Genomic DNA, 19,469 nt, shown 5'->3' on the forward strand with positions numbered 1-19,469 from the left:
GTGCAGTTCGGTTCCATAGTGACAGTTGACAGTGTGCACATCGTTGTTACAGCCCCAAGAAGGGAGATATCCATAGATGGAAGAACTGCAATTGTAGCACTCTGACATTCAGGTTCATCTATGCCCCAAATTGCGGAACGATGTGGTGTGACTGTGCAAAACGCCCTTTACCGCCCAAGGCAACAGTTAGCAGTAAGGACCTGCCACGACCAGGACGGCGTCGTAGAAAAACCGAAAGTGATGTAAAATCTGTGGTGTCACCGCCAGACACCACACTTGCTAGGTGGTAGCCTTTAAATCGGCCGCGGTCCGTTAGTATACGTCGGACCCGCGTGTCGCCACTATCAGTGATTGCAGACCGATCGCCGCCACACGGCAGGTATAAAGAGAGTCTTCCTAGCACTCGCCCCAGTTGTACAGCCGACTTTGCTAGCGATGGTTCACTGACAAAGTACGCTCTCATTTGCCGAGACGATAGTTAGCATAGCCTTCAGCTACGTCATTTGCTACGACCTAGCAAGGCGCCATTACCAGTTACTATTGATGCTGTAAAACATGTACCGTCAAGAGCTATGTTCACCAATTATGGATTAAAGTTAAGTATTCCAACAGCTACGACCTTTTTTGCTAAAGTCTAACTTCCTTGTCTAGTTCCAGACCTCACGCCAGCCTGCGTGAGCTTAAACGCGTGCCTTTCGGCTTCCTGTCATAGTGGGTTGGCTGTCTTGCCAATCCACAACAAAATTCATTATAGCTAATAATAAGAGAAATAGGTTCAAAACAACAATGCAAAGTCGCGGAGATTTGGCAGAACTTGACAAGAAAAACATATTTGTGGCAACAGTAAACAGGAGACTGATTGATACCGGCTTGAAAGAACGTGTGACAGCGAGTAAATTCCTTCTGCAGCCGGTAAATAAAAAAGAGACTCGAATGGTGTGGGAAACACAGCAAGTGGACACATGACGAGTGGAAGAAAGTGTCATTCACAAATGAAAAAATTTGACTTTTTTGGTACCAGATGGAGGACATTTGTTCGTCGATCTGAAGGAGAAACGGCGGTCCAGCACTGCATTCTGTTTACAGTTAACCACATTGGGGGTTCTATTATGTTGTGAGGTGTTTTTCAGGAGACAAGAGTTGGTGAATTCGAGAAAATAGAAAGATATATGGACCAGATGTACTACGATCGCATACTTTAGTATCATAAGATACCATGTGGACTGCGCTTAATAGCGAAAGGGTTCACATTGCAACAGGATGATGATCAAAAACATCGGTCGGCATTCTGTTAGAAATACAGTGCACCAAAGGAAAAACAGAAGAAGATACGGAAGCATATGATGTAGATGTCCCAAAGCACTGACTGCAACCCTATTGAAATGGTCTGGGATGAAGTGGATGGACTTACGCAGAAAGTTCACATCACAAGCAAGCAACATCTGTGGAATGTCTTTAAGGATTTGTGAAATGAGGTAGACTCGCGGTACCTACAAAAACACATTGAAGACATACCTCGAGTTTGTGAGGCAGTCACTAAATCTAAAGGAGGATACTTTGATGAAAGTAAAACATTTTTTCTGTTTGTTTATATACGTTTAAGTGTATACCATTACATTTTTGGAGAAATAAAGTTATTTTGTGTTTATGTTTGAAATATAAGTTACAGCCGTAGTTTATTGAAGATCATTTACAAAATGATATCAAACAAGCCAGATTGATGAAAAAGGAAACGCTTTTTTTAATTTAACTAAATCATGCGTACAGTAATACTATCCCCTCAAAAAATACGTTAACACTATTCATTTACATCACGTCAGTGGCCATTGCCCACGTTATGCGCCAACACACACTACGCTACACTGCAATGGGTGCAGAAATCTTATCTTTTCTACACATAACTGATTTTGCCTGGCAGTGGCAGTTAAACGAAAGCCCTTAGTACGCTAATCTCACTACATCTATTTAGCACTTATTCTTTCACTATACGTGCAGGGTCATATCGGATTCTGACTAATTATGAAAAATTTAATCCTATTTGATAGATCTGACAAAGCAAAATAAACGCAACAGAAACGCTAAAGTCCGGAACGACTGTCTCATTGTTCAATTGTTGCTTCTATAGTCCCATACTTATACACGAGGTGGGGGAATATAGTCGACTTGTACGACGATCAGCAATGGAAAGCCTCTTTATACACAGGAACTATGATCTACTTGAGGATAGGTTTATCGCCATGCACAGGCTTTGGTCTATCAGATCAACAATGAGATACAAGAGGGGAAAATTGTGACTTACATTAACTATAAAGATTCTAGAAAAATTCGTTCAATACGAAATGATGGAACTGTTAGATAGGCGAGTCTCCAGCAGAAGTGGCCGGTAACTAAATAGCACTGATGGCTGACCACGTGCCGTTCTGCACCACAGTGAGAACTGAGCAACTAGTTGAGCAACACGACTGAGATACAACTGAATTAATGCTCTGCACATCTAGCAAAATTTAATGAACTTAGGTGGTACAAATCTAACAGCGACGAGCATACAGTGTCTACACAAACGGATGCAGGAACCTACAACATACTGTATGCGTGGCACTAAGTTTCATTCGAAATAAGGAATTTGACAAGCAAGAAGTAATTTAAACATAGTCACTTCCTACGCCTGATGGTGCTGATACCAACGGGTTTAAACGGGTCCTAACCCACAAGATATAAACCGACTTAGGATTACATCTCCACATTTCAGCAGGTCGTGCATACTCACCAGGACTTCAAAGCAGAGTGGCCTCTCAGTCCGTTGTTAGACCCCCTCCTGTGCACGCTCGGCGTCTGTTCTCGATGGAAGGCGCAACTAATTGACCAGTCTCCAACGCTCGCCGAAAGCGTGACGCGCTAAGCCCCTGGAGGAACTGTGAAAGCACAAGCCTTCGTTGGCCGCAGTACTTCCAGAATAGAGAAGGCTTCGAGAATGTCCTCGAGCATTTTCGCGGCCAGCTACACGACCAATCAAACAACAAGATTTTAAAGACGGTGGGGAAGTTCGGCTATGATGTTGACAATTGGTCCGCCAAGTTCGAAAGGAAAGCCAAACGAATTCTTGCTAGCCTCTGAGAGAAGGAAAGAAAGGAAACCTTCACTGACTTGGAGCTGCTCCGCCATATGCCAATTTCAAGCAGGTTGCTACCCCAGGAATTAGTAAAAGGGAAGGCATGAGGCTGCTGATCACGAATGACTGTACAAAAAAATAAAATAAAATGTCCAAGAGAATTCGTCTTCAAAGTATAGGCTTATAAAAGAGAAAAGAAAAACCACACACACACACAAAACTAGAATTGGCAACCCCCATTCTGTTGACTTCTCAATGTTGTCTCCTTGACCCTCAGAAAGATCTAATTCAGCTCCTCACCACAGTGAATGAGACGTGGAGTTCAAAGAAATGGAAGCATTATCCTTCACGATCATGGCCATATGATTTTACAATAATAATTAAACTACGACAGTTTGGTATACAAAGACAGTTATTCATCATCAAGTGCCAGTTAACTGAAGTTTTTTACTCCTCTGGATGTTACAGATCAACGCCCAGCGTAAGATGGAAGCCATTGTCCAATAAGTCATTTGATGCAGGACCCTTGGGATTTGGCCATTGAGAAATCCATGACTTTTCTTTTTACTTTTTTAGACGTCCCGATTGCATAATCAATTTACTCCTCAATACTTCTGTGTGTTTGAGTGTTACGCTATTGCTCTTCACCCTGCTGGCAAGTTTTAAAGTAACAAACTTAAATGTCACTTATATACCTGTACCACATTCATTCAGGAAACAGGTACTCGTAACGTTTACCCTCCACATACTTTCGTAAATGTACAAGTGATGCCGAAGCGTACTGCTAGACCAGGCTCCACGTCACTTTTCTGGTTTGTAGAGTGTCGTATCGCTACAAGAGATGTAATTTTCTGGAATACAATGGTTTTCACAAACCTGTATTGTCACTTTACTAAACAACCAGTTTCAGTCATAAACGAACCATCTTCAAGTATAATGCGACATCGCAATCAAGTGTGTGACAAACCATAACAATTAACAAGCGTAATGTCATAAACGAACACGTTAGTTCAACGGTATTTTTCTGCACAACTAACAGCTCCAAAATACAGACAATATTCTCGTCAGACGATACTCAAAGTTTTCGATGAGTTGTGCCGAAAGACTTTTTCCTGAACCACACGGGACTTTTGACTAATGTAGGTTTTCATCTACGACGTGTAGTCGCAAATGTTTAGTTATCACCTCTGAAAAATAAAGTAGCGTAACTACACTACTGGCCATTAAAATTGCTACACCACGAAGATGACGTGTTACAGACGCGAAATTTAACCGAAAGGAAGAAAATGCTGTGTATACAAATGATTAGCTTTACAGAGCATCACACAAGGTTGGCGCCGGTGGCGACACCTACAACGTGCTGAGATCAGGAAAGTTTCCAACCGATTTCTCATTCACAAACAGCAGTTGACCGGTGTTGCCTGGTGAAACGTTGTTGTAATGCCTCGCGTAAGGAGGAGAAATGCGTACCATCACGTTTCCGACTTTGATAAAGGTCGGCTTGTAGCCTATCGCGATTGCGGTTTATCGATCACGACATTGCTGCTCGCGTTGGTCGAGATACAATGACTCTTAGCAGAATATTGAATCGGAGGGTTCAGGAGGGTAGTACGGAACGCCGTGCTGGATCCCAACGGCCTCGTATCACTAGCGGTCTAGATGACAGGCATCTTATCCGCATGGCTGTAACGGATCGTGCCGCCACGTTTCGATCCCTCAGTCAACAGATGGGGACGTTTGCAAGACAACAACCATCTGCACGAACAGTTCGACGACGTTTGCAGCAGCATGGACGATCAGCTCGTAGACCATGGCTGCGGTTACCCTTGACGCTGCATCACAGACAGGAGCGCCTGCGATGGTGTACTCAACTACGAACCTGAGTGCACGAATGGGAAAGCGTCATTGGTTCGGACGAATCCAGGGTCTGTTTACAACATCATGATGCTCGCATCCGTGTTTGGCGACATCGCGGTAAACGCACATTGGAAGCGTGTATTCGCCATCGCCATACTGGCGTATCACCCGGCGTAATGGTATGGGGTGCCACTGGTTACATGTGTCTGTCACCTCTTGTTCGCATTGACGGCACTTTGAACAGTGGACGTTGCATTTCAGATGTGATAAGACCCGTGGCTCTACCCTTCATTCCATCCCTGCGAAACCCTATATTTCAGCAGGATAATGCACGACCGCATGTTGCAGATCCCTAACGGGCCTTTCTGGGTATAGAAAATGTTCGACTGCTGCCTTGGCCAGCACATTCTCCAGATCTCTCACCAATTGAAAACGTCTGGTCAATTGTGGCCGACCAACTGGCTTGTCACAATACGCCAGTCACTACTGTTTATGAACTGTGGTATCGTGTTGAAGCTGCATGGGCAGTTGTACCTTTACACGCTATCCAAGCTCTGTTTGACTAAATGCCCAGGCGTATCAAGACCGTTATTACGGCCAGAGGTGGTTGCTCTGTGTACTGATTTCTCAGGATCTATGCACCCAAAGTGCGTGAAAATGTAATCACATGTCAGTTCTAGTATAATATATTTGTCCAATGAATACCCGTTTATCATCAGCATTTCTTCTTGGTGTAGCAATTTTAATGGCCAGTAGTGTAACTTTTTGTTTGTTTGCAGAGTCATGTTTGCAGTCCTCTCACACAATCTAATCCCAGCACCAGTATCGTGCCTATAAACTACTATGCTTTTGGAACCAACATTCGGATTTGGAAGTCATTTACCATCCCAGCACCCGAGCAGGACACTAGACGAAGCAAAACAAAATGCTGAACCCTATTCATAAAATCGAGAAAGACTGCCATAAATGTTTTGGCAAACCCAACGTTACTTTTTCTATGGGATGATTAAAACTTTATGCATACTCCACGTACATACATACTCGGCAAGCCACTGTACTGCTCGTAGCGAAAGGTAGATACCTAAATCTGTGCACTGTTTTATGAGGTACGCAGACTAAACTGGCGAGATTTCTCCCTGACCTTCCTCAAACCTATAAAGGCCGTTCATACAGCTTTTTGCCACTACATGTCGCCTCAAACTTGAGTTTGCGATTCACGAGAAGTACCACATCTCACACTTCAGCTCTTCTATCCAAATCCTTACAACACTCATTTCTTTTCATGACTGGTTCTCACACCACAACATTATCCGTTTGCTACTGAAATTCATGAGTAATGAATTTGTTGATGTACCATACTGCTATTGATTTGAATTTTACTGCAAAATAAAAAGCAAAGCAAAGGGCATTATTCGATGAAAATCATTTCCGCAGTGACTGTTTAATGGTAAATGACTTCCAAATCCGAATGTTGGTTCCAAAAGCATAGTAGTTTATAGGCACGATACTACAGGATTTCCTACGCCCTTTCCTTCCTCCATCCTGATTTACACATAAATTTGTGGAGATCTGCAGTTGAACGTGGAATCCGAAGGTCGTCTTGACATTTTTCGTATTAACATGTCATTTTCAGAGGTGAAACACGAAATACAGGGGGTCCCAAAGAAACACCGATAATGCTTAGTATGAGAATATTCTTCTCGGGTGTGCAGCCGGATCATAACGTCATCTTGACACAATATTTCCGCGGTCCAACTGGCCGCCACCTCTGGAAACAGGCGAACTCAAGATATCGCTATCAAAAATTAAAAATTATTCCGACGATCGAAACACAGACCGTTGTTTGTGTTTCGATCGTCGGAATAATTTTTAATTTTTGATAGCGATATCTCGATTTCGCCTGTTTCCACCACTGGCGGCGCGGTACATTTACTTGCGCTAGAGGGCAGTTACGGCATCTTCTCGCGCACGCGTTGTGGGCCTTCTGCGGCCTATAAAGGGGCCGCCGCTTGCGCTGAGAGGTGACCTGGACCCCTCGTCTCCAGACCGTCCAGCAGAAAGCCCATTCCCGCCTCCGCCTTCTGAAACTCCTGTCTGGCCAGACATGGGGATTGCATCCTTCTACCATCCTCCACACCTACAAATCCCTCATCCGTCCTATCCTCTGTTATGCCAGCATTGCCTGGATCTCCACCCCCACCCGCTTTTACCAGGCCCTCCAAATCCTTAAACGCCATGCGCTCCACCTTGCCTTCCGTATACGCCTTCCTTCCCCCACACGGCTCCTGTATGACCTGATCCCCTTCCCCCACCTCCTCCTGTTCCTCCAACATCTCTGCATCCTTTACATTGTCTGCAGGCTTGATCCCCCCCACCCTCTGGTTTCCTTCTTCCTCTCCACCCCCTGTCCGTTGCCGCGCCTCTATCGCTGTATCCCTCCCCCTCTCCACCTCCACACCCTCCATCTCCTTCATCAGGGCAATTTCCAACGCCTCCCCCTCCCGTATGACGAACTTCGCCGTGACATCTACCCTTCCTTCCAACTATAACCTGGCCTTGTTCCCCCCCCCCCCACCCCCACCCAGGGCCCCCATTTTTTTCCTCTTCCCTCCTTCTCGCAGAGCGGATTTTCCACCTTCTCCCCTCCCCTCCCCTGAGACCCTGCACCCCACACTTGCCTCTTTCCTTCCCACATCCCTCCCTACCTGGCCCTCTTAAGCGCGCCCCCCGCTCATCTCCCCCATCACTTCCCCTCCCTCCCTTCTTCCAGTCTCCCTCATCTACTTGCGCCTGGCAGATCCCCTGTTTTGATTGTCGTCAGTGTGCCACATCAGTGTTGTGTTTAGTGCTGTTTCTCCTGTTCGTCAAGAGGTGAGATTTTAATTGTGTACTGCCTTGAGGTTCGCCGTCAGTGTTTGTTATGTGCTACACCATCCGTCGATACATTTTATGCTCCAGTCATACTGTGCATTGTGTTCTTTTAATTGTCGCAGTGTGTGGCCTTTTGTGTGTGCTACTTTTAAACAGTTTTCACAGTTTTTTATCTCCATTTTACGGTCTCACCGTTTTTTTTTTGTCTATTGCCTTCCATGATGTTCACCCTTTTTTATATCTATGTTCACCGTATTCTCTCCTTTGTTCTTTTTAAATGTCTTCTATTGTTTGTTCTATGTCTTTCAGCTGAAGAGCAGCGCATATGCTGCTGCCAACCCGCCCCGATGGGGAATTGAAATACAATAAAGGAAAAAAAAAAAACGCTGAGAGGTCAGTTCCGGCGAGATCGTGTACCAGCACTCTCACCTGAAGATGGCGCCCAGTTGGACCACGGAAATATTGTATCGAGATGACGTTATGATCCGGCTGCACACCCGAGAAGAATATTATCAATTATTACGCTGGGAAAGCCTTCGTAATCACAATGCTTAGTATGTTGTGCGGGAAAGCATACTGATCAGCTTTCAAGAAGGAACCCATATCCGTAAACGCATGAGCGTTGGAGGTCGTCCAAGTCCCAGATAGGTGTGTGTTCCACATGGCGTCAATACACCCAACATGAGTACCACATCACACAGTCTACATAACAGACGGACTTCGAACTGCGTACCTTCTACGTCAATGCAGAGCCTACATCGACGGTACTCAGCCTCACGCACTTGAGCCAATACGCTCTATCGTCTTTGAAGTATTTCAGTCGCGCCGCGTGGACTCTAGCCATGAGGTCCTCCGATGACGTTACAGATGTGCCATACACATACCCTTCATACGAGGTGCATTCAAGTTCTAAGGCCTCCGATTTTTTTTCTAATTAACTACTCACCCGAAATCGATGAAACTGGCGTTACTTCTCGACGTAATCGCCCTGCAGACGTACACATTTTTCACAACGCTGACGCCATGATTCCATGGCAGCGGCGAAGGCTTCTTTACTGGAAAATCGCTGAGGCAATAGCAGCACGGCTGGTGAATGTGTGGCCACGGAGAGTGTCTTTCATTGTTGGAAAAAGCCAAAAGTCACTAGGAGCCAGGTCAGGTGAGTAGGGAGCATGAGGAATCACTTTTTTGGTGGCATTGAATCTGTGTGCTTCCACTGAGCTGACTGGCGCTTTGTTTCTGGATTGAAAAATGGCATCCACGTCTCATCCATTGTCACAACCGACGAAAAGAAAGTCCCATTCGTGCTGTCGTTGCGTGTCAACATTGCTTGGCAACATGCCACACGGGCAGCCGTGTGGTCGTCCGTCAGCATTCGTGGCACCCACCTGGATGACACTTTTCGCATTTTCAGGTCGTCATGCAGGATTGTGTGCACAGAACCCACAGAAATGCCAACTCTGGAGGCGATCTGTTAAACAGTCATTCGGCGATCCCCCAAAACAATTCTCTCCACTTTCTCGATCGAGTCGTCAGACCGGCTTGTGCGAGCCCGAGGTTGTTTCGGTTTGTTGTCACACGATGTTCGGCCTTCATTAAACTGTCGCACCCACGAACGCACTTTAGACACATCCATAACTCCATCACCACATGTCTCCTTCAACTGTCGATGAATTTCAATTGGTTTCACACCACGCAAATTCAGAAAACGAATGATTGCACGCTGTTCAAGTAAGGAAAACATCGCAATTTTAAGTATTTAAAACAGTTCTCATTCTCGCCGCTGGCGGTAAAATTCCATCTGCCGTACGGTGCTGCCATCTCTGGGACTTATTGACAGTGAATGTGACCTCATTTTAAAACAATGCGCATGTTTCTAACTCTTTCCAGTCCGGAGAAAAAAAATCGGAGGCCTTAGAACTTGAATGCACCTCGTACTACACCACAGAAAACATTCGAGAGATGTCAGATCTGGCGCCCGTGCTGGTCATGGAACTGGTCCACTAATCCACCACACTGAGGTGATTCCGGTCATAGACATCAGTGGGTGGTGTAGCTGCATCGAGTTGCAGCCACATATCCATTCAATCATTTAGTGGGACTGCATACAATAGGGTAGGCCACATCTTTAATAAATGTGAGGTAGATCGGTCCTGTTCGCCTATTTGGCATGTGGCCAATGATGTGTGTGTGTGTTGAGTGCAGAGCAGTGAGGCAGAGGCGCGCGCCGCGGCTGTTGCAGTGCTCGGCGACGTGCGGCGCGGGCGTGCAGACGCGCGCCATAACGTGCGGCGACGCGGCGACGCCGGCGCCCCCGGCGCTCTGCGACGCTGCGACGCGGCCCGTCCAGAAGCAGGCCTGCCACTCCGGCGTCGTCTGCCCCGGGCCCGTCTACCGCACAGGTGAGTCGCCTACTCTCTCCCTCTCTCTCCCTCCCTGTCCCTCTGTCTCTCTCTTTCTAAAACTCCCCAGAAGAATAGTACAGGGCTATTACAAATGATTGAAGCGATTTCATAAATTCACTGTAGCTCCATTCATTGACATATGGTCACGACACACTACAGATACGTAGAAAAACTCATAAAGTTTTGTTCGGCTGAAGCCGCACTTCAGGTTTCTGCCGCCAGAGCGCTCGAGAGCGCAGTGAGACAAAATGGCGACAGGAGCCGAGAAAGCGTATGTCGTCCTTGAAATGCACTCACATCAGTCAGTCATAACAGTGCAACGACACTTCAGGACGAAGTTCAACAAGGATCCACCAACTGCTAACTCCATTCGGCGATGGTATGCGCAGTTTAAAGCTTCTGGATCAACGGGTCGGCCTGCAGTGAGCGAAGAAACGGTTGAACGCGTGCGGGCAAGTTTCACGCGTTACAGGACACGTGTATCTGGACATGCTGGGAAATTGGCTCATGCCACAACTGGAGACCGACAGCGCCGACTTCATCTTTCAACAGGATGGTGCTCCACCGCACTTCCATCATGATGTTCGGCATTTCTTAAACAGGAGATTGGAAAACCGATGGATCGGTCGTGGTGGAGATCATGATCAGCAATTCATGTCATGGCCTCCACGCTCTCCCGACTTAACCCCATGCGATTTCTTTCTGTGGAGTTATGTGAAAGATTCAGTGTTTAAACCTCCTCTACCAAGAAACATGCCAGAACTGCGACCTCGCATCAATGATTTCGAACTCATTGATGGGGACATGCTCCGTTGAGTGTGGGAAGAACTTGATTATCGGCTTGATGTCTGCCGAATCACTAAAGGGGCACATATCGAACATTTGTGAATGCCTAAAAAAACTTTTTGAGTTTTTGTATGTGTGTGCAAAGCATTGTGAAAATATCTCAAATAATAAAGTTATTGTAGAGCTGTGAAATCGCTTCAATCATTTGTAATAACCCTGTACACAAATACACAGGATATGCACTGTGTCCTGTCAAAAATATACAGGGTTATTACAAATGATTGAAGCGATTTCACAGCTCTACAATAACTTTATTATTTGAGATATTTTCACAATGCTTTGCACACACATACAAAAACTCAAAAAGTTTTTTTAGGCATTCACAAATGTTCGATATGTGCCCCTTTAGTGATTCGGCAGACATCAAGCCGATAATCAAGTTCCTCCCACACTCGGCGCAGCATGTCCCCATCAGTGAGTTCGAAAGCATCGTTGATGCGAGATCGCAGTTCTGGCACGTTTCTTGGTACAGGAGGTTTAAACGCTGAATCTTTCACATAACCACAGAGAAAGAAATCGCATGGGGTTAAGTCGGGAGAGCGTGTAGGCCATGACATGAATTGCTGATCATGATCTCCACCACGACCGATCCATCGGTTTTCCAATCTCCTGTTTAAGAAATGCCGAACATCATGATGGAAGTGCGGTGGAGCACCATCCTGTTGAAAGATGAAGTCGGCGCTGTCGGTCTCCAGTTGTGGCATGAGCCAATTTTCCAGCATGTCCAGATACACGTGTCCTGTAACGTTTTTTTCGCAGAAGAAAAAGGGGCCGTAAACTTTAAACCGTGAGATTGCACAAAACACGTTAACTTTTGGTGAATTGCGAATTTGCTGCACGAATGCGTGAGGATTCTCTACCGCCCAGATTCGCACATTGTGTCTGTTCACTTCAGCATTGCTTCATCACTGAAAACAAGTTTCGCACTGATCGCATCCTCTTCCATGAGCTGTTGCAACCGCGCCGAAAATTCAAAGCGTTTGACTTTGTCATCGGGTGTCAGGGCTTGTAGCAATTGTAAACGGTAAGGCTTCTGCTTTAGCCTTTTCCGTAAGATTTTCCAATCCGTCGGCTGTGGTACGTTTAGCTCCCTGCTTGCTTTATTCGTCGACTTCCGCGGGCTACGCGTGAAACTTGCCCGCACGCGTTCAACCGTTTCTTCGCTCACTGCAGGCCGACCCGTTGATTTCCCTTTACAGAGGCATCCAGAAACTTTAAACTGCGCATACCATCGCCGAATGGAGTTAGCAGTTGGTGGATCTTTGTTGAACTTCGTCCTGAAGTGTCGTTGCACTGTTATGACTGACTGATGTGAGTGCATTTCAAGCACGACATACGCTTTCTCGGCTCCTGACGCCATTTTGTCTCACTGCGCCCTCGAGCGCTCTGGCGGCAGAAACCTGAAGTGCGGCTTCAGCCGAACAAAACTTTATGAGTTTTTCTACGTATCTGTAGTATGTCGTGACCATATGTCAATGAATGGAGCTATAGTGAATTTATGAAATCGCTTCAATCTTTTGTAATAGCCCTGTAGAATGCACAAGACTAGGGCACAGATGCGCAACTGTGAATTGGTTGGTACAACTGAAGACACAGTGGAACTCTAATCATCCGGAGTGACTGCACCTGATCCGAATCATCGAATATCCGCATTTGAACAGTTCTCGGGTCGTAATTTCTCCACAATATTTCGGCAGACGTACACGCTGCCATCTTCAGGTGGTTCCTGACGAATGCTGTGCTGTTCCTCACGGCGCCCTATATATACTAGCCGTTTCCCCCTCCGCCGTTCCTCTCCTGGTGTCTTCGGTCGACACCGAATCAAAGGAAGGCCTCGGCGGTTGTTAGTGACGTCACGTCAGCTAGGCACGGCGAGCGCCAGGTCTGTTGCAGGCATACTCATAATGGTGGTGTCTCCCTCTCTGACACAGGAAAATGTGAAACTATTGGCGGTAGTTGACCAACACAAATTGTTCTGAGAGATTTCTGTCATCAATTAATTGTGCAATTCATTACACTTCTCAACAAATAGTGAACTCCTGAACTTAAATTTCCACCTGTTTTAAGGATCGACATACAAAAACAACCTCATGGTCCACCAGCAACAGAATTGGTGCTTCTTTACCTTATTTGTAAATCTGAGGAAGTTACGTTTCTATTGGGTTGCTTTTACAAGAAATTATGAACATATTGGTGCTCTTCTTTAGGTATCTTGGTTGACTATGGGGTGAGGAGCACTGAATATTAATGAAATATCTTGCGATTGTACACGTTGGGGGAGGGGGTGGGGGACAGAAGAAGAGGCAAAAGAGAGATACTTGTTTTATCAAATAAAATTTTTTTATCTTATTAAGTTTCTCCTTTCAGTTGCAAGAGGAGAATATTTATCTTTTCTAATGCGCATGTTTAAAAAAAGTTTAAGCTCAGCTGTATTTTCGATGTATGAAGCTATTTCGTTTCCCGTTTAGAATTTCTTTCGTTGAAAACGACTGTAATCTAATGACTGGCAACAGTTGGACATTTACACATGTAAATTAGTTCACATTTCCAGTGACTATGTCAAACGAAAATAAATAAATAAAAGAAACGAGTTAATTGTAAGTGGGTTGGGGTAAGTTTCGATAACCAAATGGATCAAATAAATATAGTTGCTTGAATTTAAAATTTCCGAAACTTACAATGGGGCAAACCATCTTCTCATATTGATCTACGTTTGTTTCGACAGGATTCAGTAATACAGAACTATGATCTTCATTTGTAGCTTTACGATAGTAAGAAAAATCTTTCATCTAAATAAAACTGCAGAATCCAAAACAATACCAAACATTTTGTCCAAAAATAACAGATTTATAGTGATAAGCACGCCCAGGCGTTTCTGCCTGCAACAGACCTGGCTTTCGCCGTGCCTAGCTGACGTGACGTCACCAACAAGCGCCGAGGCCTTCCTTTGAGTCGGTGTTGCTTCGGTGCGGCCGGCGCGGCGGCTACTGGAGGTGGTGGGGGAAGCGGCGCCTGGGTCTGAACTGGGTTCTCCAGTCTCCCTGCTGCCGCCGTCGGGGGCGGTCCTCGATCTCTGGGACCGCATCTTTCTCTCCAGGCTGAGTGCACGGTTCCAAGCCTGACTAAGTTGAAGGCCGCTGTCTTTATTAATTAGATCGTCCTGTAGTCGGATTTCGATGGCCTCTTTAGTAACGCAGTCCCAGAAGTAGGAGGACTGACAGAGTATTTTTGTTTTTTCATAGTCCATAGTATGGCCAGTCTTTATACAATGGTCAGCCACGGCTGATTTAGTGGCCTGGCGTAATTCGGTATGGCGCTTGTGTTCGCGGCACCACTCTTCTACAGTGCGGACTGTCTCCCCAATGTATGATTTTCCGCACTGACAGGGAATTTGACAAACGCCTGATTTTCGAAGGCCTAGTTCATCTTTCACTGAACCCAGTAGGGTCAAGGTTTTTGCAGGGGGTCGGAACACACATTTCACATTGTGTTTCCACAGGATTCTACCGATTTTTCTTGAGGTGTTTCCGACAAACGGAATGCGCGCCATCGACTTGTGTCCTTCAGTTTCTTCTTCTTGTTCTCTTGGCGCAGTCTGTCTGAGTGCGTAACTTATTTGCTTCTGGTTGTGCCCATTTTTCCTAAATGTTGTCTCGAGGTGCTACAGTTCTGCTGGGAGGCTCTCCTGATCGCAGATCGATCGTGCCCTGTGAACAAGTGGGCGCAAAACGCCTTCACGCTGGGAGTTGTGGAGGCAACTGAAGGCATTTAGGTACAAATCGGTGTGTGTAGGGTTTCTGTATACACTGTGTTCCAGCTTGCCATCAGTTTTCCGTTTCACCAGGACGTCAAGAAACGGTAGGGCACCATCCTGCTCCACCTCCATCGTGAACTGTATGTTGGGGTGCAGCGAGTTGAGGTGTTCGAGAAATTCATTTAAGCTGTCCCGTCCATGTGGCCAAACAACGAACGTGTCATCCACGTAGCGGAAGAAACAAGTTGGTTTTTGTTTGACTTGTTCTAGTGCCTTCTCCTCGAATTGTTCAAATTGGAAATACGCCGGGAAACTTCAGATCAAATATCCGGATAGTTGGATAAATCATTAAAACACGTCATTTCTTTTAAAAATGGACAAAAACTCATGTAAAGCAAGAAGACGCAGCTCAAATGAAAAGATACACGGATGAACATACCAAATCGAGTCATGTTCCGGTCAAGAAAAGAAAATGGGATGACCCAGCGTTCACAGAAATTTTTCGCTAAGGACGTCAAACATAAAATAGCATAAAATAACACAGAACGCTCCCGTGATACCTAGAAAGGTCGAAAGACGAAAAGAAGAAATTCCTAATTAGGAAGGTAAAATACTAACAGATTCCACTCACTTTGAGCAATAGTATCTGATGAGTTAACCTCTCCCCACATACCAAAAAAGTAATCAAAAGCCGACCATATATGATCATCTATGGGATTATGCATTTTACACTTTACCTGAAACTGTCTCACAGCAGCTACATAAGCTGACTCAAGCCCAATCAATGCCTATTCCTGTTTGGCGTTCGCTTACAGGCTATAGGCGACACAGGCAGACTCCAAACGAAAAAAGAGTGATAGGAAGAACAAATAACAGCAAATAAAAATGTCAATACGTTGATGAAAATTACTCAACAAAGGATTAAAAATAAAAATAAATAAATTTAAACCAATTAATCGAATAAAAATAATAGTCATTTTGATAAATAAAATGGTACAAATGGCTCTGAGCACTATGGGACTCAACTTCTGAGGTCATTAATCCCCTAGAACTTAGAACCAGTTAAACCCAACTAACCTAAGGACATCACACACATCCATGCCCAAGGCAGGATTCGAACCTGCGATCGTAGCGGTCTCGCGGTTCCAGACTGCAGCGCCTAGAACCGCACGGCCACTTCGGCCGGCTTTTGATAAATATCTAAATAAAAAATTATTTGTGTATGACCTCATGGGACTCAAACATACAGCCTTCTGCAGGTGAGGACGGTTTCTTAACCACTACGCTACGCCACCACCTCATATTACTGCATTATATTTATTACTCTGCAGAACAGTCACAATGACGATCTGCTTCCTTCATAAAGTTCGTTCTTATGCAATGTCTTATGAAGCTTACCTACTGTAGGTCGATCTCTCCGATGACGGTAACTGAATATGTGACGCTGAATCGTGTCTTGAATGGGAGGATCCATTAGTGTTTTGCTAGTGCTGTGTATTTAGTGTGGGTATTCTGTAACCACTACTGTGTGTGTATTTTTGTGTGTGCGGTTATCATGTCTGATTAAACGCGAAATAAAAGGGGCAGACTCAGGATTCAGGATCCAAACACATCAAGAAAGAAAGCTGGACAAGGAACTGGAAATGTACTGAGCATTTGTTGTGGCAGTTTGCCAAAGGCGAACAGTTTGAGCGCGACGTCGAGCGCTCCTATTGGAGGAAGACAGCTACAATCCGCGAAGTGTCAACCAATAAGTAATTTTAATCTGACCATAGAATTGTAGTGCTCTATGATAGGTAGGACGGTTACCAGGGTGCGTTAGTTGTTTTGTATTATTACAAGGCGTTGTAGAGTATAAAAGCGGTGTGCACAGCATATGGCCGGGGTGGCCGAGCGGTTCATTGGCGCTACAGTCTGGAACCGCGCATTCATGATCTATGGAACAAGTACTAATCTAATCTAACCTAATCTCTCTAATCTTTCTCCATTTGCAGCGGTCGTTAGAACTAGTTGGTCTGGGCATGGATGTGTGTAATGTCCTTAGGTTAGTTAGGTTTAAGTAGTTCTAAGTTCTAGGGCACTGATGACCTGAGAAGTTAAGTCCCATAGTACTCAGAGCCATTTTTTTGCACGGCATCAGACGTTTTTCCCTGTCCTCTGCTACACCCACCCTGCATGGATTTCTGCCCCTCCTACCTTTTACAAATCCCTTCAAATCCTAGAACGCCATGCGATCCGCCTTGCCTATCGCATCCATCTCCCCTCCCCCATGCGGATCCTGTATGACATTATTCCATTCCTGCACCTCCTCCTTTTCCTCAAACGGATACGGATCCTCTACACCTTCCGCAAACTTGATGCCCCTCACCCACTAGTCTCTTCCATCCTCTCCCACCCCCGTCCGCTGCCACACCTGTATTCCCACGTCCCACTTGCTCTCCATCTCTCCACTCTCCAACCCTCACCCAAGGTGGCTTCCACCAACTCCCCCTCCCTGATGATGCCCTCATCCCCTCCATCTACCCCTCCTACCAACATTGATCCTCCCCTTCCACACCATGTGTTTTTTCCTTAGGGCACCCTCTCTCCTTTCTCTGCCTCCTCCCTTCCTCCCCCCTCCACCCCCAGGCTTCCCCTACCCTCCACCTTCTTTCCTCCCCTCCCATCTCCTCTGCCACTGGCATCTACACCCTCCCCTCTCCCTCCTCCCCCACCATTTCCGCTGTTGGCAGGTCCCTGGACTCGTACACATCAAGTGAACATTCGAGCGCTGGAGATCATCGCCATCTGTTCTTTGTGTGTGCCGTCATGTTGGTGCTTTCGTGAATCACTCGCCCACGCTCCATCGTTCACGTGTGTTATTTCAGTCAGCTTGTAAGTAGGCTGTTTAGGTTTTCTTATTGGTAACGCCACGTAGTGCTCTGTATGAAAATCACTGGCTGTGCTGTGTGCAGTCTGTGGCTAGTTTGCATTGTTGTCTGCCATTGTAGTGTTTGGCAGCTGGATGTGAACAGCGCATAGCGTTGCGCAGTTGGAGGTGAGCCGCCAGCAGTGGTGGATGTGGGGAGAGAGATGGCGGAGTTTTGAAATTTGTAATACTGGATATCATGAACTGCTATATACATTATGACTTTTGAACACTATTGAGGTAAATACATTGTTTGTTCTCTATTAAAATCTTTCATTTGCTAACTATGCCCATCAGTAGTTAGTGCCTTCCGTAGTTTGAATCTGTTATTTAGCTGGCAGTAGTGGCGCTCGCTGTATTGCGGTAGCTTGAGTAACGAAAATTTTTGTGAGGTAAGTGATTTGTGAAAGGTATAGGTTAATGTTAGTCAGGGCCATTCTTTTGTAGGGATTTTTGAAAGTCAGATTGGTTGCGCTAAAAATATTGTGTGTCAGTTTAAGCACAGTCTTGTATAATTTTTCTAAGGGGATGTTTCAAGCAGTGTTCGCGTACAAACGCTTTTTATTTTACTACAACTGTAAACGGCTCCGTGTCTTTTACTCATGTGCCTACTGTTTTTTGTACATCATTATGTTTTGTTTTTCTATGTCTTCCTTTGTGCTATTTGTATTATCTGTCGCCGAAGAGCGGCGTAATATTGCCGCAGTTGGCCCACCTTTGTATAAGGTGTTAAAATAACAATAAAGAAAAACAAACATCAGATTTTGACGGATCACTGTTAAGGACACGGAGATGCCACGAACTTGAGTGAGACAGCATTATCGGCACCCAGCACAGTTTGACAGCACAGTTTGTGGGTCTCCATTTGGGCAGCTGGTTGAATCGTGCAAATCTGTGGGGCATTTGGATGTGACAGGGGCTCGATCTTGAACTCTTCGTTAGGGTTCTGGTAGACCACTTCCGGCCACTACAAGCGAGGATCGCCATACTGTGCACTACGCACATCGTGGCGCCTTTACATCTGCTCCTGCCATTCGAGAACAGATAATAGACTCGCTGCAACATGCTGTGTCTTCCTGCACCGTTGATAGAGAATAGCAGAAGCAGGACTAGAGACATACTGTCCCGTGCACAGACTGCCGTATCACCACAACACAAACAGCGGCACCAGGAGTGGTGATGCGACTGGGAAGCATCGACTACTGATGAGTGGCGTCGCACTGTGTACAGCGACGAATGGCTGTTTCTGCACTGCCCCGGACAACTGTGGTTGGCAAGTGTGGAGCTACCCTGGGGAGAGGTCCCATTCTTTCAATGAAGCACAAAAGTATTACTCCGGGCATTGTGGTGCGGCCAGCTGTCGGCAGTTCACAGTTGGTAGCAACTGAGGGAACTCTGACGGACATCCTGCGTTCTCATGTATTACCTATATGACAGTATCGTGGTGCCATTTTTCAACAGAGCAACGCTCATCTACAAATGGCCCATGTCTCTACAAACTACACTACTGGCCGTTAAAATTGCTACACCAAGAAGAAATGCTGATGATAAACGGGTATTAATTGGGCAAATATATTATACTAGAACTGACATGTGATTACATTTTCACGCAATTTGGGTGCACAGATCCTGAGAAATCAGTACCCAGAACAACCACCTCTGGCCGTAATAACGGCCTTCATACGCCTGGGCATTGAGTCAAACGGAGTTTGGATGGCG

The 19,469-nt window shown here is 45.7% G+C and overlaps 1 protein-coding gene across 1 annotated transcript in view; it reads left to right on the forward strand.

Moving 5' to 3' along the window:
• LOC126088470 (protein madd-4-like) overlaps nt 1–19,469 on the forward strand; it is a 474,106-nt gene that overhangs the window by 117,222 nt on the left and 337,415 nt on the right. Inside the window, exon 7 of the mRNA XM_049906612.1 lies at nt 10,080–10,239. Coding sequence (XP_049762569.1) covers nt 10,080–10,239 — 160 coding nt within the window. The remainder of the gene's footprint in view (nt 1–10,079; nt 10,240–19,469) is intronic.

This window comes from Schistocerca cancellata, chromosome 6 (genome assembly GCF_023864275.1).
Source record: "Schistocerca cancellata isolate TAMUIC-IGC-003103 chromosome 6, iqSchCanc2.1, whole genome shotgun sequence".
Taxonomy (NCBI): Eukaryota; Metazoa; Arthropoda; class Insecta; order Orthoptera; family Acrididae; genus Schistocerca; species Schistocerca cancellata.